The sequence below is a fragment of the Brassica napus genome, chromosome A9 (genome assembly GCF_020379485.1).
Source record: "Brassica napus cultivar Da-Ae chromosome A9, Da-Ae, whole genome shotgun sequence".
Lineage (NCBI taxonomy): Eukaryota > Viridiplantae > Streptophyta > Magnoliopsida > Brassicales > Brassicaceae > Brassica > Brassica napus.
The window spans coordinates 36,917,743-36,942,790 of record NC_063442.1 but is presented as its reverse complement, the minus strand read 5'-3'; the positions used below and the strand labels follow the sequence as shown (position 1 = coordinate 36,942,790).

General features: G+C 33.6%; 4 protein-coding genes across 4 annotated transcripts; 2 read left to right on the top strand and 2 right to left on the bottom strand.

Annotated features, from left to right (window-relative positions):
* Nucleotides 1-147: 147 nt before the first annotated feature.
* Nucleotides 148-2,242, bottom strand: LOC106368411. The gene is made up of 2 exons (XM_013808369.3): nt 2,157-2,242; nt 148-1,971 (listed from the first exon to the last, which is right to left on the bottom strand). The coding sequence occupies exon 2, from the start codon at nt 1,960-1,962 to the stop codon at nt 313-315; it is 1,650 nt and encodes a 549-aa protein (XP_013663823.1). The 5' UTR covers nt 1,963-1,971; nt 2,157-2,242; the 3' UTR covers nt 148-312.
* A 14,600-nt stretch (nt 2,243-16,842) lies between these two features.
* On the top strand, nt 16,843-17,812 carry LOC106368412 (SKP1-like protein 13). The gene has a single exon (XM_013808370.3). The coding sequence runs from the start codon at nt 17,165-17,167 to the stop codon at nt 17,651-17,653; it is 489 nt and encodes a 162-aa protein (XP_013663824.1). The 5' UTR covers nt 16,843-17,164; the 3' UTR covers nt 17,654-17,812.
* A 924-nt stretch (nt 17,813-18,736) lies between these two features.
* LOC106368413 (SKP1-like protein 13) lies at nt 18,737-19,922 on the top strand. The gene has a single exon (XM_013808371.3). The coding sequence runs from the start codon at nt 19,161-19,163 to the stop codon at nt 19,782-19,784; it is 624 nt and encodes a 207-aa protein (XP_013663825.2). The 5' UTR covers nt 18,737-19,160; the 3' UTR covers nt 19,785-19,922.
* A 3,004-nt stretch (nt 19,923-22,926) lies between these two features.
* On the bottom strand, nt 22,927-24,786 carry LOC125578492 (B3 domain-containing protein REM9-like). Its single transcript, XM_048741314.1, has 3 exons — nt 23,565-24,786; nt 23,197-23,491; nt 22,927-23,105 (listed from the first exon to the last, which is right to left on the bottom strand). Exons 1-3 carry the CDS (start codon nt 23,988-23,990, stop codon nt 23,077-23,079), a joined length of 750 nt encoding a protein of 249 aa, XP_048597271.1. The 5' UTR covers nt 23,991-24,786; the 3' UTR covers nt 22,927-23,076.
* Between the last annotated feature and the right edge of the window lie 262 nt (nt 24,787-25,048).

Sequence of the window (25,048 nt, the reverse complement as noted above, 5' to 3'; positions counted from 1 at the left end):
CAACAGAACAAAAAAGAACACGTTGCATTTGAGAGACAACTGTGGTTGTCGTCTGACACAAATTGAAAGTCTAGTCTTTTTTTTTGTCAAAACATAGCTAAGATTTAATTTTCAGTTTTTTTTTAGCAAATTAAGCATTCATAATAATAGTCAAAAGTCACCAATTCCAGCATTCATAGTAATTAATAGACAAAAGTCACTTGAGACGATTCATTTTCTGATCGAAATGGAAACACAAAGAAAGGCAAATTAAAAAGCAAGTGTTTTTTTTTTTAAATGAAGCAAGTAAGCCCCAGACACAAAGAAAAGCAACTAAGTGATTTGCACTTCCCATCTTGAAAAGCGCCAAGTCGCTATTAAGATTTCTCCTGCTTCAACGTTGTTATCTGCAAGTGACTTGTCGTCTCTCAAAACTCCAACTAATTTTCCCCTCAACTTCAGATACTTGGAAGGAATTTGAATCACCTTCACTATTTTCTCCTTCAGACTCGCCACTTTTTCCCCAAAAAAAGACTCCACTACGATCTCAATGATCACCCTTCCATCCAATGTTGGAACACAAACCTCGATACTAGAAGGACCCTCCTCCTCCTGAACATTTGCTGGTGAGGTCTGATCATGAAAAGGGTGGTACACATGTGGTCGACTGTGAACTCGAGAGGTCTGATCATGAAAAGGGTACACATGTGCTTCACGGGTCCCCATTTTATGAAAAAACTCTTCATCCTCCATCTGAGCAAAAGAGTCTACACACTCCACAAAAGAATACAAATCATCCACATCCTTCGGCTCATCCTTTTCCTCATCCCAAAGAGACTGGAAATATCTTTGAAGAACGATATCCGCCGTATAAACTAGTTCAAAATTCTTCAACACTTTGGAATAGACCTGAACAACCATGTTATAACAAGGGAACCCGCAATCACTTGGGTCCAGAAAACTAAAAAGTGGATTCCTACCCTCTTTTTCCATCAATTCACATGCGATGCGTTTTCCATACCGCGCCACAAACAAAGCCGTGAGCTTAATAATTCCAAGCACCTCGGGTGAGACAAAAAAGATAGTAGTACACCAAGAAGCGGACAGGGGCGTTCTCAGAGTATGCCCTAGCTGCGCTATCATCACGGAACGGCGTTGAGGTCGAGGCATGACATCAGAGTAGCCAACAAAGTCCATGTAGGCAAAGTAGTCTACACCACCTGTAAAAGCGTCCACTTCCATCACTCTCCTGCTCCCTCCCATTTTCACATTCTTCAGCTGAAGAAGGTGGAAAAACAACTCGAGTGCCTTGCCCATAAAATCGCAACTTCTATACACCTCTTTAGAAGGCTTCACTATTGAGGTGTAGACGCCCACAAAATTGAAAAAAAGACGCCTCCAGATATGATTAAGATTCAGAAACCCAAACTCAGTAGACGCTATCTTCTTCAAAGCCTTTTTAAAAGCCATCCCATACCGGGTTACAAACAGCGCTGTGAGCTTAATAGTACAAAGGTCATTGGGGCTGATACCTTGAGGAAATCCGAAGGCAATGGGGTTACACGCACGCCTAAACAAGAGACCGTGGTCAACAACAGACCCAGTCATCTTCTTTTTCTCCACCCGAAGGAGAAAGGTGATACCAAAAGGGTCTTTCATCATCACACTTTTGTCTTCTGTAGAGCGTGTTCGATCAATTTCAACAAATCTTTTGTCCTCTCTTATCCTTCGAATAGAGTTGAGGTCTGTAGGTAGTTCTAAGAAAGAATCTGAACTACCACTAGCACTAGCCCACGGAGTAATAAGTACATAGGAATTGAGGATCTTCAGTTGAACACTTTGGTCTTCGTAGCTATCGTCGACTAACTTTGCTTGAAAAGCTTCAGCGTATAATTTGAGGGCTTCAGGTACTTTGCCAGGTTCTAGAGTAAGATATTGCATTGCTTTCTCAGTGCAGTAATCATACCCGCCAAACTGCGTCATTCTCTTTTTCTACAAAAGAGATAAAAATCAGTTTTAACCTAAAATTAATATTATCAAATCTACTCAACTTAGGGTTTCTATTCAGATATTGATCACCACCTAAAATTATCAAATCTATTCAGATCGGTTACAAGGAATAATAGTAATAATAAGAAAAATCGAATTGATTAAACTAATATTATGAAACAGCGTACCTCAGAGACAACCACTTTAGCGTCGATGCGACCTAACCGCCTGTAAATCGACGAGGGAGACGATGGAGGCGTTTACTTTTCCAGTTTAAAAGTACTTTTATATAACTCAAAAATTAACTTAATAAAAAAAAAGTCCACATGATACACACACCATAAAATTAGAAAAATGAGACACTTTGAACTTTTATTTGTCACAGTAGGACTTCTCATTTGGGCAATTCTAGACGTATTTTACCATTTTCTTATGAAAAAAATAGTAAACTGAATTTTAAAAATGTTAAAAAATATGAAAACTATTGGAAACATAAGTATGACAATATATATGTTAAATTTTTTTTTTTAAAGTGGAATCATATTTTATTTTATCTTCTATCTACAGTTAGAATACTCATTCTGGTTATCTACTTAGCCTAGAAATCAGATACTAAGTTTTATACATAGATATATCCAGGGTATACAACGTAAACTAGCATTTCTTATATATTCTAAAACATGTATAATTCAAAACATTATAATCAAGAAAGATGTCTCCAGTATACCTACAGCTTGATAACGACATATAACAAGAACGCACTGATATACCTTAGTTATATTGTGTGCCATAACCTATTCTGTCTTTTCCCTTATGTGGCGCTTAAGGAACAATATGTTTCTCATCTACTCTATTGTGTTCTGCGTAAGCTAGGATATATATTCTAGGGAAATCCGGAAAATATAGAAACTTCCATATTCGGTTAAAGATGTTTCCTAAATCTAAAATAAATCTACCCTAAATCTCTCAAAGAATATTTTCTCCTCCTCCCACTCCCACGATCTTTTCCTCTTCGTTCTTTTTGTTTATTTCGTCTTCATCCACATAATCATTTCTTCTCTCTATCAATACAATATGGTTCTAATCTATGTTAAATCTGGAGAATGGATGTCTAGTTGCAGTGAAGAGTGGAGTTTCGTGGTAAACAAAGAAAGGGGTGGTCGAATGGTAACATTAGAAACTACTATTCTGTTGGAACAACTCAAGATCATGGTGTGTGAGAATTATGGGGGTGAACCATAATGTCGTTAACGTCGAGTTCAGTTATAAGATGGTAAATCAAAGAGGGAATCCTCCCATTATTATCAGCAATGATCGACAAGTAGGAGTAAATTTTTAAGATTTTTTTGTGGCTAAAAGTTGCAGAGCTCACTGGTGGCTTAACACCGAACTCAATGTTTTCTGTTTCCATTTTTCCGTCTTTTTCAGTTTGAAAAGGGACAAATAAGCTGCTAACTTCTTGAATACATTACCTGTCAAGACTTATATTCTTCATTCAACACTATCAAGAGAGAGCGACTCATCATAATCATAAAGCTCATGTACACCACCCAAGATGATATAAAGCTCAATTATTGGCTTTAAAGCATTGCAAGCTCTCAAAATGTCTCAATATAAAGCTCATGTACACCACCCAAGATGATAGAACTAATAAAGCAACCAAGCAAACACCACACTCAGTTTTTTTCAATCTTAATTCTCATATTCTTAGAAAATGCGCAATGTGCTGGTGCGATTATTATTGACAATCATCATCATCCCATTGCATACTTCTGGGTCCAGGATCGGGCAGTGCTCTCGTACTTGACACGGTATGTCTTGTAGGTGTGAGCTATTTCTGGAACCGGTTTGGATCTGTCAGCAATGATTATATCGACAGAAGAACCTGTGGAAAAACCAACATCAATCTTTTAGTTTATCCACGAATGTCAAGACAGATACTGCCATTACAGAATTTTTGTTACCTTTGGTCCCATAATAGTCGCTTGCCAGTGGAACATATCATCACACACAGGACCTACACAGCATCATCAATTTCATTAGAACCAAAATAACACATACTGTAACATAAAAACACATTCACAATCTACTGAGTTTGCTAGATTTAGCTACTGTAGGTGTGCCTTAGTAAGTATACAAGATCCCAACTTACCCAAACCCAAGTGTCAAAGTGGTGCCCTTTTAGAATCCAAAAAAGAAAGCTCACAGATTATAATAAACGTTGAAAAACACCATCATACTCACCGGCACTGCATGACACTGTAGGATCCCTTTGGAGGTCCCTAAGCTCCTTGTTGATTATTTTCTAAGCCATCTTGAACTGTACTCACTGCTTCTAGCTACAAAACAATCAAAGTGTCATCAAGATTTAAACTTTCAATAATATATTACATGTTTAACATTATAGGCACTACACGACAAAGATTCATAGAAAAATATTATTTATGGGAGTAATAAACAAAAGATATAAACTGGCTATTTAAAAAAAAGACTCATGCACGTTATTCTGCCGATGATACGCCACTTGAAGAAACCTAATCATAAAAATATCGATAATGCAGTCAGAATCTAAGTTAAGATGTTATTAGAAGAACTAAAGCCCAACAAACAAGCAGATCAGAGATGCTATTGATCCAACATAGCCAATTCATCTAACGATTCAGCATCTTTCACATAAACTGCGCATCTGCGAAACATTACGGTACATGAGTATTCTAGAAGCACCAAATGGAACAAAAACACATGGATCCACGCAAAAGATTTCGAAAGATAATAAACCGAGATAGAACACAAGGGGACAGAAAAAAGATCAACAACGATGATCTAGGGTTAAGAGAATAAAAAGAAGTAATCGCAAACCTAGTGTTTAGAAACGTGAGATTTTGATGAAATTGATGATATAGAGTGCGAAGGTACTCCGACGAGACTCGTAGAGAAATAAGAAGCCTGTCCGACGAAACCGTAGAGGAAGAACAACTTTCTAACTCTTTTCGTGTCTGAGAACAGAGAAAGATGAAAACGAGATTAGAGACGAAAAAATTGATGATTTCCGAGGAAGAAACTAGTATTCTTCACTCACCCTAAATCGCCATTGATACCTGTTGAAGGTACGGCGGAGAAGGAGTAAAGTGAAAAAAATTAGGGTAAAACGACTTGTTTTATTTCTCTTTTTTTTATATTTTTTTTTCTTTTCAATAAAAACTTAAATCAATTACGAAAAATTAAAATTAATTAAGTTAATTGAAGGGTATAATGGTATTAAAAGAAATATAAATCTTAGTTACCAAAATAATCTTCTAAAAGTCTTATTAAGACAAATCCAAGTTGAAAGTGTCTCATTTTTCTAATTTTTCCTTTTTTTATTTCAATCTTTAAAACAAAAAAAAGTAACTATTTTATTTTCTCGGGAAAAAAAAGAACTGTTTATGGCTGATTTAAGAAATTTTCTATAAAACTTTAGGGAAAATATGAAAAGATTATAATAAGAGAACTATTTCTTCTTTTAATTAATTAATTTATACAATACAATATTATCATCTTCACGCTCCATATGCATGGTTAGTTTTACTCTGTTGTTCTACTACAAGTGTCATTATTTTTGAGATGGATTGATTTTGATGAAACTGTGTTGTAGTTTTACCGCTTATAGTCAGAGTTTGCCCATCTTCCATAAAAAATTTCAAATTCAGACAAAGCTTGTAGCTTTTGTTATTTATTTATTTATTTTTGTTCTGTCTGAAACTTTTTTTAAATGCTCAAATCACTTACTTCATCTTTCAGGGACTGGATCTGTCTGCATGGAATCAAACAAGCTAGACATGGGCTCGAGAGATGCAATCAGCTGTCTCCCTCAAGAGGTTCTGGGAGAGATCTTGTCCTTGCTTCCGACCAAACTTGCTGCTTCAACTTCTGATCTCTCGAAAAAGTGGAGGTATCTGTTTGCACTAGTTCACAATCTCGATTTAGATGATTATGTCATGCTGCAGCACCCAGAGGGTGAAGAATGGAGGGATGAAATCAAGGAGAGCTTCAGAAACTTTGTGGAACGAACATTCGCTTTGCAATGCGGTTCTCGTATCAAGAAATTCTCTCTATCATATCTCAAGTGCCAGAGGGTCGCTGATAAGATCGCAGCATGCAAAGACCATAGGGAGATTCGGTCAAAGTTCGGCCTCGTGAATGACTCTACAGCAGAGGAAGAAGCAGAGGTTCTCAAGGAGAACCAGTGGGCCTTTGATTGATTGAACGAGCGGGTTAATGTGAACCCTAACTAGTTTTTCTTTGTTTGGTGTGTGTGTTTTCGAATCTTTAGATCGATATTAGATGAACATTGCTTTCTTGATATGGTTTTGTGAATGTGAACCTTTCTTGACGCTTAAGCAAGATTGAGGATGATGATAAACTGCATGTATGTAAAAGAAGTTTTGTACATGTGAAGCCTTGCGTTTTAAGAAATCTTTCTTTCAGTGATCGTTCTCTACTAGTTCTGAGTCTGACACCAAGCTCTCTATCGATTTACAGTACTTTTGTTCATTGGCTTTCCTATGCACAAACTCAATAACTCGTATAGCTGCAACTCATCAATCTCTAACAATAGAACTAGAGTTGTTCTCACTAATATGACGTAACTCTTCTTCTGGTGCTGGATAAGAGCATTCTTTAATCTGCAGAACGTAAAAGACAAGATAAAAGCCACTTCAAAACTCTAAAAAAAAAACAAAGTATGGTGATTATAATGTGTACATATGTAGAAGAAGGTTTTATACATTAGAAGCCTGCTCCAGTCAAAAAATCTTGTGTCAATGATCCTTCTCTTCTAATCACTCACTCTTGCTAATTCTGATACCAAATGCTCCATCTATTGTACCTGAATAACCTTTGACATATAGTTTCCAAACATTTTTGTGTAATGCTTTCCGTAACCTTAGAAGCTACAACAAGTGCTTCGGCGAAGTCTTTATTTTTCGATCTCTTAATTGAATATATATAAATATATATATATATGTAAAACAATACCAGCAAGCATTGTATAGAGTTGGATTGCTTGTGAGATTGAATCAGACTACTCTTCTTCAATCAAAAGACCATTGCTCCAAACATGGACTCTGTTTCAGAGTTTTATAATGTGAATAATTAAGTAGCAATTTTCAAGTCCAAACCAGGCCCATTAACTTATGTCATGAAGGCCCAATAAATAGCGGAGCTGTCTAAGTTGTTGACATCATAACTCGAAGAAAGCTCGAGGGTTTCTACAAAGGCAAGACAGAAAAATTATCTGAAGAGAGAGATATAGGGTTAAAGAGAAAGACTTTGTAAAAAGATCATGTTACCTATAGATACATGGACTTAGTCGTTGCATGCATCTTCTTGATGCTCCCCCCAGGGTCTGGATGTTTATACAGGTAATGTTACCATTGGTCTGTTCCAAGTCAAGGTTATAGAGGAATGGCTGAAGAGTTTTAACACTTGAAGAGTTTCCTTACGGGAACAGAATGCATCCCAAAAGTGCGAGTGGAGTTCCCTGAAAATGTTGTGGTCAATGATGCCGCAATTATTCAAACCCGTAGGGATCTATATTTTACCCTTGTTGGAGTTGTATCCCCCGATCAGGGACAAGCTAGGTTTTGCACTATGATGGCCTGTGCACCCATAATACTTGTTTATAACTTAATTTTCTTTACAGAAAACATAAAGAATGTTTGTATGATGTGCACCACAACAACCATGGTTCAATTCCTTATATTCTGTTTATTTTTATTGTTTTATAATTAATAGTGCATCTAATAAAAAGATTGTCTAGATTCGTCCATACACCCCATGTCTCATATTTTGAGTAGAGCATTGCTTATCTTCAATTCTTTGATGTATGTCTTTCAATTACATGCAACGAAAAATTCGTCGTCTAGAAAATATTAAATTGGCAAACAAGACCCAAAAACAAAGTCCAAAACAGACAACAGATCCAAAAAAATTGTGTCATTTAATGAGACAACCGTGGTTGTAAAAAGTTTATCTGACACAAATTTAAGGTCTAGATTTCAATTTAATAGGGTTAAGATTTATCAAAATGTCGTTTAAAAAATATTAAATTTGACATTCAACAGTTGTTATTTGTGAACGTATTAGATTATACTGACAACACTATGAGCCACCAGATTTTTCCGGTTCACTCTCTTCTCCGTGCCTAGGTTCCATCAAGTTGTCTACTGGCTGCATTACAAGCCATTAGTTCTTGAATAGAAAGGGTCTCTAATACAAGACATCTAATGATTCACATTATATGACTCATCTTATGAGTAAAAAGTGAGCAAAGCTTGTACAAAATATTGTATAAGTAAAATATGAGCAATGCATAGTGTAGTACAAATTAAAAATATTACTAAAGATTATTTACTCTCTCTTTTGTTTAGATGTATGGTGATGTGATTATGTATGGATTAAAAAATGATTATGTAACAATGAATTTAGCAGTAATAATGTAGTGGCGTTGATTCGATTATGATTGTAAAACTATTGTAATGATGATAATAATATTTACTCATTATGATCAACATATTAACTCATTTGATGCGAGTGTGTATTTCCTATTGAATTTTAATTAGGCTTTCAATCAATTTTTGAATGAATTTGTTTGAACATATCTTCTGGTAAGATTATGTAACTTTATGTTTAAACGATTCTTTAACCGATTGTCAATATAAAATAATAAGAAATTTTTGATTTAGAACTTAAAATCTAATTGATCAAGAATATTAAAACTTTGTAGTAGAAACTCAAATCTAATTAACCGTTAAGAACATATCACAGTTCATGCTCATATAAACAACTAAAGAAAAAGAGCATAAGGAAAAAACATCACGTTTACTAAAATCACTTTTGAGAATAACAACTTTAGAATGAGGAAAAAGTTGCTCAAAAAGAATTAGGAAAGAAAATATTCCAATTCGATCGCACAATCGAGTAAGCCATATATGAATTCTTCCAATAAACACAACAATGGGAGTATGAGTAGAAAGGCCAGCCAGTCACATACTTTATACCCATTGCAAAGTTGATAGCCAATGTATAATGGTTGGCATTGGTTCATTTCGGATTAAGAATGTAGTCTTGTCTTTAGTCTTTGTTTTGATTAGGCACCAAACTGGAAAAAAAAACAAACTTAAATCCATTAATCTTTTAGATTAAAAATTATGTCTAAAATATAGTTAAAGAAATTTTTGATTTATTGAACATTTGATGGCATCTAATCTATTAAAAGAGAAGTACAAATTAAGACTAACCCTTAAACTTGCACAATATTTACAGTTTAATGCCACTGAAATAATTAAATGAACCTACTTTTAAGTAATCTTTGTCTTTTCCAAAATTAATGAAGTAATAATTACTCCTAATTTTATGTTTTCCATGTCTTTTTAAAAATTAATAAAACATTTCTTAAATTAAATTTACAATCAATTCAATATAAATCTTTTAACTTATCTATGTCATATTAATATTATAAACATTCATGAATATCAATAATATACACAAAATATTTATATAACAATATAAATTATATTTTGTCTCATTCTCCCCCACATTTCACGTTACTCTTCTTTTTTTCTGAACATATTCTGCTTCTTACCAATATAAATATGTTACATGCACCATTATAATTATTTACCATGTATATAAAATAATTCATTAGACATTCTCATAAAATTTTGATCCACAAAAAAACAAAATAAAACATTTGTATATATGCAAGGATCATATTCTAAAAATAGTGGTAATACAATTGACGGTTTACAAGATAAAATAAAATTAAAAAAAATATAAACTATAAAATTATTATGCTTATAAATGTTATTAAATAATTATTTAACACATGTAAAAATTTTAAAAATACATATTATCACTTAGACAAAATAAATATTTATTTACAAAAATAAAAGCAAACATCTGTAAAGTCGTGGTTTAAATGTACACAAATTTAAACCCATTTATAATTTTTTATCAGTCACTTCAAATTTATATTTTCATTTTATTTTCAATCTTAATTTGTATATGTTCCAAATTTCATATAAGTTTAACAAACATTTTATTTTCTTACAAAGATTATAGCTAATGTTTCATTTATAGTTAGCATGCTAATTGACAATTGTCTATTTTTTATCTTAGACATGGATCTTATTATATAGATGTTAAATTTTTTATATAATACCTAATATCGGTGATACATTTTACGCTAAAATAATAAAATATAAAATCAAGTACAAATATAACATTTATATTTACAAATATGACTACATTAACAAATATATCATTAAATACAAACACAAATTAAATACTCGCGCAGTCGCGCGGATCAAGATCTAGTATATATTAAAGTGACAAAAGAGTGACCAGTTACATTGGTTAATCCTTGGTTAAAACCCATATCAATAGCAAACCAAAACCTAGGAAAAAGTGACCAAAGCAAATTTTAATTAGAGCCCAAGGCCTGAGAAGGCCCTAAATCGAACCCGGATTGTAAGCAATAAGCTTAGATTTTGAAGCTCATAAACCCTTCCCGAAGCCCATTAGTGCAAACTGATTAGTAGCCCAGTAGAGGAAGCAACATCTACTGCTTTTTCTGATTTTCTCAGCGTTTTAAAAGTTTCATTTGATATCCAGTTGTTATGGTAGTTTGTTATGTGTTATGTATGGTTTACTGGATTAAGTTTGTCTTTCCATGGTTTGGAGTTTCCTTTGTTTGGACTTTTGTATTTGAAGTTTAGAAACTACAAAATTTATGTATCTTGCTTTTGTAATTCAGTTTAGATCATCTCCATTAGAAAAATGGTTATTAATAAAATAACTAAATTTTGATCCGCGCTTAAAAGCGCGGGTTATTTTTCAGTTGATAAAAATATATGATATGAATTAGTATTTTAGTCTTGTTATACATTATTATGTTACAAAATTATTATTATGTCAAAAAAATTATTATTATGTAATTATATTTTTAATCGTTTGATTACTTTTTTCAAAAAAAATTATATGGATTGATTAGACTCAGTGCGTCTGTTATTTTATAATAAATTATTTTCAATTAGATGAGAACAATACTTTTATATTAAGTTTGGACCCGTCGTCGAACCAGTAAACACGATGACTTGTACATAAGCTGGTTTAGATTTAATGAAAATTCTTTAATTTAAAGCATGCAAACTTCGAAAAAACATGCAATCAAGTGTGACCCGGCATTTGGTTTATATGGTAGGAAAAAATAATCTTCAATAATATTTTAAGAGATGAATGAAACTTCTAATATATTAATGTAATACAAATAATTTAACGTAAATATATATAATTTTGTTTTACCAAATGATTTGCTAAAGTGTTTTTTTTATTAAATTTGATTTTGTAAATATTTAGAATTATATAATGTTAGATGACATGATATAATATGTTGTATGATATATGATTTCATTTTAATAATTGATATCTAAATATTATATATCCATCTTTGAGCATAATATATGATGTATATAACGTTATTGAATAACAACAATAACATTGGATGATAATAAGAAAAATAATTAGAGAAGTGTATCATACAAAATGAGAAATAATAATAGGATTTATTTAAATTATTTATAGTTATTGTAGTTAATGGTAGGATAAAAAATAAAGAGTTTTATATAGATGTTATAAATTTTTTTATAAATATTTTTAAAAATATTTTCTTTTAATAATATAAATTTTCAATCGCATCTATAATATATTCTTATCAAAAATCATTATAACAATATATTTAGAATATATATATTTAGAATATGTTATTAAACTAAATTAGAGAAATATAAGGTAATTGATTATTGCATAGTTAGAGAAATATAAGGTAATTGACTATTGCATGGTTAGAGAAATATAAGGTGAGACCAAAAAAATAGTTAAGTTTAATGAAAGGGTCCAACAACTTTTCATAGGTAGATTTTTTAAAACTCATTCCCTTTTAATAGTATAGATAATAATCAAATACAAATTGAGTATTTTTCCTATTTTAAATTTGGGAACCCAACTTAAAAACAAAATTCAATTAATGTTTTACTATTACCTTTAAAAAATTCAAACGTTGGTAAGATTATGATGGTAAAGTTATATCTATGATGAAGATGATATATATAATTGCACCAAATCATTATGATCTAAATAGTAACTCATTTGGTACTAATGTGTATGTTCTATTGAATTTCGGTGAGGTTTCTCAGTCAATTTTTTGGTTTAATTAATAAATTTGTTTGAAGAATGTTTCAGTAAAATTATGCAATTCAATGATATAAAACATAATATATAATTGGAAAATTCATAAATAAATTACACTCATTAATTAATAAACATTTTCCTAAATTCATTAACCACCTACTATTCATCAAGGTATATTTTCAGTAAGCAAAAATTTATATATACTATGTACAAAGAAACGTACTTTAAATCGTTGCATGCATCTTCTTTTTGAGGTTTCACCAGGGTCGTGATAGTGTCATAGTGACACATGCGATGTGACCATTGGTCTGTTGCAAGTGAAGGTGTTGGATGTTCTTGGTTATAAAGGAACTACTAAAGTGTTTGAACATTTGAAGAGTTTGCTTGGGGCAACGAAATGCAACGAAAAAGTGCGAGTGGAGTTCCACGAAAATGTGTGGTGGCTGTGGATGATGACACTATTACTCAAACCCGTACGGATCTAGTTACCCTACTTGGAGTTTTTTTTTCTTGGAGTTGCTGCTTTGTATGGAGCTATTTTAAAAAAAAAAATTTATAAAAAAAATTATGTTACATTAAACTTATTATTTGCTTCCACATTTTTTTTGTGAATGAATGTTAAATTTACTCAATCCAAAAAAAAATTTTTACAATGAATGCATCATGTGCTAAGAGTTTTTTGAAAATCAAAACAACTACAATGAATGATTCCTGTCATGTTGCTCTTGGATGGAGCTACTTTTATGTAACATTAAACAAAATAAGTTGTTTCGTGTGGCATTGCTAGGCTCTTTTCTTGTCCTAAATTCGTAGTCAAAAATTATTAATTGCTAAAGATTATATACTCCCTTCAATCAAATGTGAAAACCGGAATTTCCCTCCTTTATTTTATATCCACAACCGGGATTTCTCTTATTCCAAAATCGGAGTTCCCCTCCTTTATTTTATATGTCAGAACCGGGATTTCTCTTTATGCGATGGTCAAGAGTTGGTTGGTTACTACTACATGAGAAATATAAGATGGCAACTAGATTATTATTAAAGCTTCATCTTTTCCTCGAGCTGGCGTTATTGAACCACAGACTGATTTTCAAGCTTTCAAGGCAGACGTCCTTGAATTTATGGTTTACCTCTTGAAGATAATCTTTAGTGATTTGATGTTGAGGATATATGATTCACTGCCTAGTACCGGCTGGATTAGAGCATTATCAATTCCATCAGCATGGCCACTACAAACAAGAACAAACATTTTGGTCAATATACAAAAGAGAACATCAGGTTGAAACTTAAGATAAACTTAACAAACCTTCAAGATTCATTGTTGTCAGGTTGTTTGCACTTGGAACCCTTTGGCGTTTGCTCTCCTTTGTTTGGAGGAATCTTCTCTATGGGGCCGTAATTACATAACCTTTCGTTCCGAGCACTACTGGCCTGTTGTGCAGCATGTAGATAGCTTGATGGAACTCATGATAGAGGAGAGAGTGAAAATGTGGTATCCGGTGTGCAAAGTGGTTCATCCGGTGTCATTTCCATCTCAAGCGTCTGATGCCGCCGGTAAAAAGCATTTCTAATATGAGGCACAAATTAAAAAATAGCTTAGACACATATAAAGTTGATGACGTTTCTGAAACTCACTTTGAGCAATTATATTTTCACCTCCACAGCCAAAATAATAAGAAATAAAACAAGTAAGAAAAATATGAGTAAAAATATGAGCAACGCATAGTAGTAGTACACATATTAGAAATATTACTGGAGCTTATTTACTCTCTCTTTTGTTTAGATTTGTATGGTGATATAATTATGTATGGATCAACAAAACGATGATAAAACCTAAACCGCAGAAATTAATTCTACTATAAAAACAACAATCTTTTTGTTTATTATTAATAATCTTGCAAAATACTATGTTTAATAAAATAATTCTGCAAACTTTATATGCCCTTTTAATGTCACACCTTGTATATAAATGCCAGACCCTGTATTACTATTGGTTGCGATTTTCCGATATAAACTCTAGTTTACATAAAACAAAATATTGATTCGGTTTGGTTTATTTCAGTAAATCAAAATTAAAAAAAAAACTTGCTCTCCAAGATTGACTTGATTAAAATCTTCTTCTTCATTTCACTTCTCTCGTGCTTCGTCGTCTTCTATCACACATGTATATATTGATCTTCTCTTTAGCGAACTAGAAATACTACTTTTATATAAACTAATAGTTAAAACCTAGAACACTATTCGTAAATCGTTGTGTTCTATTTTGCTGCTATTGTGTTTCTTCTAATCTTTGTGTTTCTATTTTTGGTTGATGGATCGTAAAATTTCTAGATCTAAGACACTGAACTCTGTCTGTTGAGTGAGATTTGTTGACAATATATATAATAAAAATGGTTGAGAGAAATCAGGGATCTTCTCTCATCTAACTAGAATATACCACCATATTTTAACTTATAGTTATCATCTAAAGCTGTTTGGCTTCTAATTGACCTGAAGAGCAGTGCCAATATTGGAACTGCACTATGGCTAAGAACCTACTGTTCACATGCCCACGAGGCTCTGTCGCAAGAGAGTGAGAAGTCAGAGAATGGGTATTCATGTCAACAGTTGTTCATAGTGAATTTCTCGGAATGTATTGGCAACACTACAAAACAAAGAATCCTCACAACATAAGACACACGAGATGGAATTGGTACCTTAAAGCACCCGCTAAAGCACACTGGATTTTTCAGGCTCACTCTCTTCTCCATCATTGGATTAAGGTGATGACTCTAACTATTATATTATGCCAATGACTCACACTATATGACTGAGTAGAAAAAATAAGAAATAAAAGAAGTGAGCAAAACTTGAAAAAAACATGAGTAAAATATGAGCAATGCATAGTGCAGTACAAATTAAAAATATTACTGAAGATTATTTACTCTCTCTTTTATTTAGATTTGTATGGTGATATGACTATGTATGGATAAAAAATGATAACAATGATGTTATAGTAGTAATGAATAATGTACTAGTAGTCTAGTAACAATGTAGTGGTGTTGATACAATTATGATGGTAAAATTATTGTGATGATGATAATAAAAAAAAGTGATGATAATAAATAATATTTACTCATTTGATGCAATTGTGTATGTCCTAAATTTAAGTTAGGCTTTTAATCAACTTTTTCAATGAATTTTTTTAAGAATAATTGGTAAAATTATGTAATTCAATGTTTAAACAATACCTTAAACGACTGTCGATATAAAACATTAAGAAATTTTGGATTCAGAACTTAAAATCTAATTGACCAGGAATATTAAAGATTTTGGATTAAATATTAGAATATAATTAACTGTAAGAACATCTCAAGGTTTATGTCATATAAACAACTAAAGAAGAAGATCACAAGGGACAATACCAATGTCAATATCACTTGTGGGAATGATAGGTTTAGAATTAGAAAACAAAATTATTCCAATTCGATCACACAATCGAGCAAGCTAAATATGAATCCTTTAAAAAAAAAAACACAACAGTGAAGAGTATGATTAGAATGCCAACCCAATCACATACTTTATACCCATTGCAAAAGTTTATAGCCAATGTAGATGTGATTGGCCTTGGTTCATTCAAACTGAGCAAAAACCACTAGATTAAGAGTGTAGCGTTCTCTAGAGCTTGTCTTGGTTTTGATTAGGCTCCAAGCTGGAGAAAAACAAAATTAAAACACATTAATCTTTTAAATTACAGTTAAATATAAAATATAATTAAAGAAGTTTCAAATTTGTTCCGTTAATATTGTATCTTTATCAGTAAAGCTCGCGACATCTACTGCTTTCTTCCGAAATTCTCAGACTTTAGTTTTTTCACTTGATATCTAGTCCTCAGAGCAACTTCAACGATATAATATTTATTTTAGGTTCTTAGTGTTAAAATATTAATATTTTATAATTAATTTATTATCTATTTAAGTTTTATTTTTTAATAAAAACTGCTCAATCAAAAACCTAACATGTATTCATAGGTTCTTAAAGGTTTTCCAAAAGTTCTGTTTTATAATTATTTTATTATCTATTAAAATTTTTTTTTAATAAAAACTGCTCAATCAAAAACCTAACATGTATTCATAGGTTCTCAAAGGTTTTTCGAAAGTTCTGTTTTACATAATTCACTGGAAGATTTTTTCAAAACCTAACTTCTCAGATTACATAATTTATTTTTTAATAAGTTAAATATCTTACTACATACCACCGTTGGAGCTGGCCTTAGGGTAGTTTGTTATGTGTTATGGTTTATTGGATCTAATTTGTCTTTCCATGGTTGTAGTTTTTCTTTGTTTGGACTTATGTTTTTGGAGTTGTAGAAACTACCAAATTTATGTATCTTGCTTTTGTATTTCAATTTAGATTCCATTGGAAAAATGTAATGAAATATCTCAAACAGTAATAAATAAAATGATAAGAAAATACTAATTGAGTATTCTCCTATTTTTAAAAAAAAATCCAACTAAAAATATCTACTTAATATGCTATTATTACCTTTAAACAAAATTCAAACAATTGATATATGATTATGATGGTACAGATATATCTATGATGATGATGACAATGGTACCAATTCATTAGGATCTAGATATAATAACTCATTATGTGCTCATATGTATGTTCTATGAATTTCAGTTAGGTTTTTCAGTCAATTTTTCGGTTTGATTAATAAAAAAATTTCGAAGAATATTTCAGTGAATTTTGTAATCCAATTTTATAAAACAAAATTTAATTGAAAATTTCATTAAAAATTTTACTCTCACTAGATGTAAACTTGATGTGCTTCTACTAAACGCCTTTAAATACACCAATATGCATTGGCTCATAACTTCTTCATTCACCACCTTTACTTAATTCATTAGCTCTCTCTCTCTCTCTCTCTCTCTCTCTCTCTCTCTCTCTCAGCTCTTTCATCACCACGCAGCAAAGAAAGACGATGGAGAAGGAGAAGAAGATGATCGTGTTGAAGAGCTCCGACGATGAATCCTTTGAAGTCGATGAAGCCGTCGTACTCCAATCTCAGCCCTTGTCGCATGTTGTTGAAGATTGCAACGGTCCTGAACACAAGATTGAGAACGTCACAGGCAAGATCCTCGCGAAGGTAATCGAATACTGCGAGAACCACGCCGTCGTCGTCGACGACGGTGGTGCCAATTCTTCTTCCGCCGCCTCCGGCGATGCTCTCAAGAAGTGGGACGATGAGTTCATCACGCAAATGGATCTGTCGACGGTCTACGATCTCATCAAGGCTGCGAACTACCTAATCATCAAAGGTCTTTTTGATCTCGCTTGCCAGAGAGTCGCTGACGAGATCGCGGCATGCAAAGACCACGAGGAGATTCGCGCAACGTTGGGCATCGTGAGTGACTATACAGCAGAGGAGGAAGCAGAGGTTCTCAAGGAGAACGAGTGGGCTTTTGATTGATGAATGACCGAGCGGGTTAATCTAAACCCTAGCTAGATAGTCTTTCTTTTCGAATCTTTGTGTTTGTATGTTGTTTACGGATCTTTAGATCAATAATAGTTGAAGTTGGCTTTCTTGTTTTGATTTTGATAATATCAACAGTGTTCTTGATCGATATTAGATGAACAGAAAGTCTTATAAAGCAAGTTGTTCTTGATCGTATGAGTTTATGCTTTCTGAATTGGGTTTCAAAGTCTCAGACTATAGTAGAGTCTTTACATCAATAACCATGAGAACAAGAGAGTTGTGTTCACTAAACATGACTCGTCTTTGGCGTGCAGAACAAGAAAAGGAAATTCTTGATTCTTAAACAAGATCAAGAAAACAGAGGATGATGGATGATAAACTTCATATATCTAGAAGAAGTTTTGTACATGTGAAACTTGCGTTTTAAGAAATCTTCTGTCAGTGATCTTTGCTCTCTATCGATTTAAAGTCCTTTTGTTCATTGGCTTTCCTATGCACAAGCTGAAAAATAGCTGCAGAACTAAATCTCTATCAAGAGAACCAGAGTTGTTTTCACTAACATGACGTGACTCTTCTTTTGGTGCTGGATAAGTTAACTCTTTATATGAACATTGCACAACATAAAAGACAAGAGAAAGGCATTTCAAAACTCTAAAAATTGAAGTATGGTGATTATAATGTGTACATATGTAGAAGAAGGTTTTATATACTAGGAGCCTTTTCGAGTCCAAGAAATCTTGTGTCAATAATCCTTCTCTTCTACTCACTCACTCTTGCTAATTCTGATACCAAATGCTCCATCTCTTGTACCTGAATAACCTTTGACATATAGTTTCCAAACATTTTTGTGTAGTGCTTTCCATAACCTTAGAAGCTACAACAAGTGCTTCAGCTAAGTCTTTATTTTTCAATCTCTTAGTTGAATATATATATATATATATATATATGTAAAACAATACCAGCAAGCATTTGTCCAGAGGTTGGATTGTTTCGTTAATGTTGCGAGAGCTAGCGACCGACATCTACTGCTTTTTTCGATATATTCTAAGGTTCTAGAAGTTTCGCTTGATATCTAGTTTTTTTTTCCTTATTGGATTTAGTTGTCTTTCCATGGTTTGGAGTTTTTCTTTGTTTGGACTTTTTGTTTTATGGAGTTTTAGAAACTACCAAATTTATGCATCTTGATCATCTCCATTGGGAAGATGTAATGAAATATCTCAAAAGTAATTAGTAAAATATTAGTTGAGTATTTTTCCTACTTTAAATTTGGGAACCCAAACTAAAAAAAAGTCCAATAAAAGATATCTATCTACTTTCATATTTTATAATTCAAACGTTGATATGATTATGATGGTAAAGATATATACATCTATCATTATGATGATGATAATGGTACCAATTCATTAGGGTCTAAATAGTAACTCCGTTGGTGCTAATGTGTATATTCCATGAATTTCGGTTAGCTTTCTCAGTTAAATAGTTGACTCTCAATAGATACTTGATGTCATGTGCGCTCGCTTGTAAAACGCCTATAAATACACTGCATGGCCTCATAGTAACTTCATTCACCACCTTTTCTAACCACTCGCTCGCTCGCTTCTTTCATTCTTCGTTCAAATCTTCTCACGAGAAAATCGCCACGCAGCAAAGAAGGACGATGGAGATGTTCGTGTTGAAGAGCTCCGACGATGAATCCTTTGAAGTGGACGAAGCGGTGGTACTTCAGTCGCAGCTCTTGTCGAATCTTTTTGAAGACTGCAGCGGCGCTCGTGAATGCAAGATTGAAGAAGTCACAGGCCAAGTCCTCTCGAAGGTGGTCGAGTACTGCAAGAACCACGTCGTCGACGGTGGTGGTTCGTCTTCCTCCTCCTCCTCCTCCGCCGCCGGTGAGGCTCTCAAGAAGTGGGACGATAAGTTCATCACGCGAATGGATCTGTCCATGGTCCTTGACCTCATCATGACTTCGAACTACCTAAACATCAAAGGTCTTTTTGATCTCACGTGCCAGAGAGTCGCTGATGAGATCGCAGCTTGCAAAGACCATAAGGAGATTCGCGCAAAGTTCGGCATCGTGAGTGACTACACAGCGGAGGAGGAAGCAGAGGTTCTCAAGGAGAACGAGTGAGAGGGTTAATCTAAACTACGATAAACATCGCTTTCTTGTTTTGAATTTTGTGGATATGAACCGTATCATGTAAAGTCTTTGGTTTCTGAAGCGATCCGTTCTTGATTCTATGAACTGAGTATTCAACTCCTTTATGCTTTCTGCGAATTTGATCTTTACATCGATTATATTGTTGCATTGCTTCAACTTTTAATCCCTACCGTAAGAACAAGGGAGTTGTGTTCACTAGACATGACTCGTCTCTTGCGTGCAGAACAGGAAGCAGAACAAGAAGAGGCAATTCTTGATTCTTAAACAAGATTAAAACAGAGGATGATGATGATAAACTTCATATATCTAGAAGAAGTTTTGTACATGTGAAACTTGCGGTTTAAGAAATCTTTGCTCTCTATCGATTTAAAGTACTTTTGTTCATTGGCTTTTTCCTATATATGCGCAAGCTCAAAACTTGTATAGCTGCAGAACTAAATCTATATCAAGAGAACCGGAGTTGTTTTCACTAACATGACGTGACTCTTCTTTTGTTGCTGGATAAGTTAACTCTTTAGAGGAACATTGCACAACATAAAAGACACGAGAAAGGCATTTCAACACTCTAAAAGTTGAAGTATGGTGATTATAATGTGTACATATAAATGTAGAAAAAGGTTTTATAAAGTATGTGATCTATTTACATTTTTTTATTTTAGGAAAGTAACACTTGGGGTGTGCCAAAGCAGCTTACAGATTCTTCGTTTGGTGTCGCCTCTCGAGAGCAAGAAAGTTTCACGCCCACTGTATATTCTTACCATTTACTTATGAAGATATTTGCATAGTGTGGAGAGTATAAGGCAATGTGGAGATTAGTTGATGAGATGGTTCAAGATGGATATCCGACAACAGCTAAGAACGTTTAATCTGTTGTGAATATGGAAGTGAGGATGCCTGACCCTTACAGCATATCGAGTCAGACCATCAAGAAGCTAACAATTTACTATGATTGTGAATATGGAAGTGATTCTATGTCATTTGACGGCCCAAGTCTTGTCTCCCTCGACTACAGTGACTATGTCTTGTATGTGTACCCAGGGCCGACTCTGAGATTTAGGGGACTGTAGGTGATTTTTAAAAAATTTCAGCTGAAATTTTTTTTTGGTAAATTTGAGGGTCTAAAAATAAATTTCTGGGAGCTTTTTTCTATGTAATTTTTTTCAAAATGTTTGGGGGCCTAAAGCTAATATTTCGTTGGTGGAAGCTAAGCTGTGGACCTTTGTTATTCTAAAAGGATCAAGAGGCCGGATATATCTGGTCTCCTTGTAGGGATAAGCAACGTCCAGACCCTGCATATTTCTGTCGGTTTTGTTGATGTAAGTCTTCTTTTCTTTAAAGAGGAGCCTGGACATTATTTTTTAAAAAGATATCTACTTCCATTAATCTATCCGAAGATCGAGAATTCAAATGTCGATTACAAGCTTAAAAAAAAATCTAATTCAAACTTAGCTTGTTTTGTTTGATCTAAGCTTGGACAATGCTTGAAAAGTTACTGTGTGTTGTGTGTTGCAGGTGATTTCAATGTGTTGAAGATGGACTAGTTTTACCGATGTTCAAGAATCTGGTTAGCTTATCTTTTGGGAGTAACAACAAACGATGTTGGAAACTGCTGCCATATCTGCTTAAACAGTCTCCAAAGGTTGAGACAATAGTCATCAAGGTATATTTTCAGCAAGCAAAAATTTCTCTCTCTATATATATATATATATATATATATATATGTATAAAGAAACGTTATTTTAAATCGTTTTGCATGCATCTTCTTTTGATGCTTCACCAGGGTCGTGATGGTGACACATGCGATGATACCATTGCAAGTGATGGTGTTGGATATTCTTGGTTATAAAGGAACTGCTAAAGAGTTTGAACACTTGAAGAGTTTGCTTGGGGAAACGAAATGCAACGAAAAAGTGCGAGTGGAGTTCCACGAAAATGTGTGGTGGATGTGGATGATGACACTATTACTCAAACCCGTAGGGATCTAGTTATCCTATTTGGAGTTGTTGCAGAACCATTCCAGTGGAATGTCGAAGTCGCATATTTCAAGTAGTTTATACTTATAAATTGCTCTTGTAGGGAGCTTTCTTTTATGTAACATTAAACTCACAAATTGTTTCATATCGCATTGCTTTTGCATGAGCCTCTTTTCTTGTCCTAAATTCATAAATAAATATTTTATATTCAAAAATTATAGATTGCTAAAGATTATAAACTCTCTTCTACTTAGATTGGTATGATGGTATACTTTATCATCATTAATCATAATCATATCAACACCATCATCATTATTAGTTTATTACTAACATCATTATTATACATATCAATGATGATGTTCAAAATTAAATAATTTGGTGCTAATGTGTATGTTCCATTGAATTTCGGTCAGCTTTTTTATTGGTTTAATGATGTAATCCATTGATATAAAATATGAAATATAACTGATCAGAGTTTTAAAAATAATTGACTCTTTTAATAGATAAATATTAGTTAAACTTGATGAGCTTCTACTGAAATTAAGGCTTACAAATACACATGCATGTGCTGATTCATCGCTCTCTCGGTTCTTTAATAAACGCTCCCCAAAGATATTATGTTCATTTAGTTCCAAAATATTTATTTCCTTTTTGTTAAATGAGGTTGTTGTCTTTCTCATTTACATATTGTTGAAACTTACATTCTTGTTCAAAATCTCAGGCTTACTGCTTTTTTTCCCGATATTCTAAGAGCATGAGCATTGGTGAACCCCACTTTGGGGTTCACCAAATTTTTTTAATATTTTTTTGTGGGCCCATGAACAGTTATGAACCCGAATTTGTAGTTTTCTGCATTAGTGAATCCGAAGAAGGAGTTCATAGGAATAAAATAATAATAATTTTTTTATTTTTTTAAAAAATTAAAATTATTCAGAATACATGAATAAAATATTAAAATATGTTATAAAATTTATGAAAACATTTTATTCAACCTATGTTTTAGTTTTGGAGTTTAAGTTTTGGTTTGTGTTTTCAAATGTATAAAAGCTATGTTTTAAAATTTTATGTTGTTTCTTAACTTAAATTCAATTCATAGAAACATTTTGTTCGATGATCAGTCTACGCATTCAACAAAGGAATTAAGTTCGAGAATGTTTAACTTAGGATAAAAGTTCACATAGAAAAACCATTCAAGTTTTACAAAGCGAAATACATAAGTTGATAAGTTGCTAATGAAACAAAAAGAAACAAGTTAAGATGATAGAGAGGAAAGACCGCAAAAGAGCCATCTAATTTCGTGAGGTAGAAGCAATGCTACCTGTAGAAGAAGAGAACACAAGTTAAAGCATAAGCAAAGTAGTAACATTGAAGATATAGACAACAAAAACAAGTCAAATGAGAAGACTTACCATCGATTCTGCTGAAGTGCTTGATCAGTAGTTCAGTACACTCCTTCCTTTCCGGACATACACACAGTAATGGAGTTGTCGTCCCGTCTCCAACCACGTTGAACACAAACAAATCTCCGTTGGTGCATCTGTTATCACGACAGAACTTTCTCCACCCTCTGCTGATGTAATATGCACCGTCTGATTCGCTAAATCCGAAGCGCGCAGTCCATGACTTTCCCTCCTTGTTGACAAGTTTGACCTCTTTGCATTGTTGGTTCAAAGCACCACACCTCATAGCTTCCACAGGAAGAAACTACAAACACATACATAACATCAGCCAAGAAGCAGTACTAGAATCACACAATAAATAACTAAATTTTACTCACCATTTTGTCGTCCTTTTGATTTGTAGGAGTAACCTCAGCCAAGAAGCAGTAGTCGTATGAGAAAGTATGAGCATCATCCGCGTCGGCTTCTTCCTTAGCGATGTGAGGATTTGTAAACTGAATCTCACAACAGCTAGGACCAAAAGGAGTCACATGAAAGACCATGTCTCCTTCGTGTTTGAAGATGACAATGTCACCGATTCGAAGATCATGTGCTTCGGTGAACTCTTTCCAACCTTTCGTGAGTGTCCTGCCTTCTCGGATGACCTTCCAGATTTGATCCGAAGCGTCCGATCTTAGCTTCCATGGTTTATTGATCTCAGCCCCTTGTATGTGTTTTGAGTAGAAGTCAAGTGGTATTGCGACGCCACTTTGAAAACCAGGAAGAAGAGGCTTGAAGAAATGAGGTTCTCGGGGAGTTTCCATCTGCAACAATCGAGTTCCAATTACATGTATTAATCGAGTTCCAATTTAAAAAAATGGCATCAAACTACTATAGACCACACAAGACCACATAACTATAGAAATCAAAAATGTGGTTTGTTTTTCCATTCAAGAAAGCATACTGAAGCTGTTAATCGACTAGTAACCATTGATGCTATCTATATTGCTATGTCAAAAATTCGGTTCAAAGCTCTAATCCTATCATGCATGAACCCTTACACGAAACCCCCAAATCGAAATGAAATCCATGATAAACGAACCCTAAAAAGAAACCGTATGTCGATTTTGACCAAGAAATCGAAAACCCCTTCTCGATTTCCCACCCTAAGACGAAACCCCCAAATCGACTTCCTTAACCTAGAAACCTCTCGAGATCAAATCGAAGCTATCTCGTCCTCGGAGTGATTGAGACTCACCTGAGAGCGTTTACGAGTGACTCCGACGACGAATTGATCGACAAAATCTCCGGCTCTGGACCCCGACACGAAATCGCTTCACAGACGGAGAAACCCTAGATTTCGAAGAGAGCAGGGAAAATGGGGTCTTTCACGCGAAACCCATTTTTTCGCAGTCAACCCGCGCGATCGCGTAGCCACTCCCTCTGCGCCGCGTGGCATGACCCCGTATCATACGGGCTCACTTGGAAGACCCGGTTCACGGGTTAAAACCCATTTATTCATTTCTTTTAATCGATAAGGCCTATGATACCGAGCCCATGACTCTCTCATAAACTCCCGATGCGGGTGGTCTAAGGTTTTAGAAGTTTCACTTGATATCTAGTCCTTATGGTAGTTTGTTATGTGTTATGGTTTATTGGATTTAGTTTGTCTTTCCATGGTTTGGAGTTTTTCTTTGTTTGGACTTTTGTTTTTGGAGTTTTAGAAACTACCAAATTTATGCATCTTGATCATCTCCATTGGGAAGATGTAATGAAATATCTCAAAAGTAATTAGTAAAATATTAGTTGAGTATTATTCCTATTTTAAATTTGGGAACCCAAACTAAAAAAAGGTCCAATTAAAAATATCTACTTCATATGA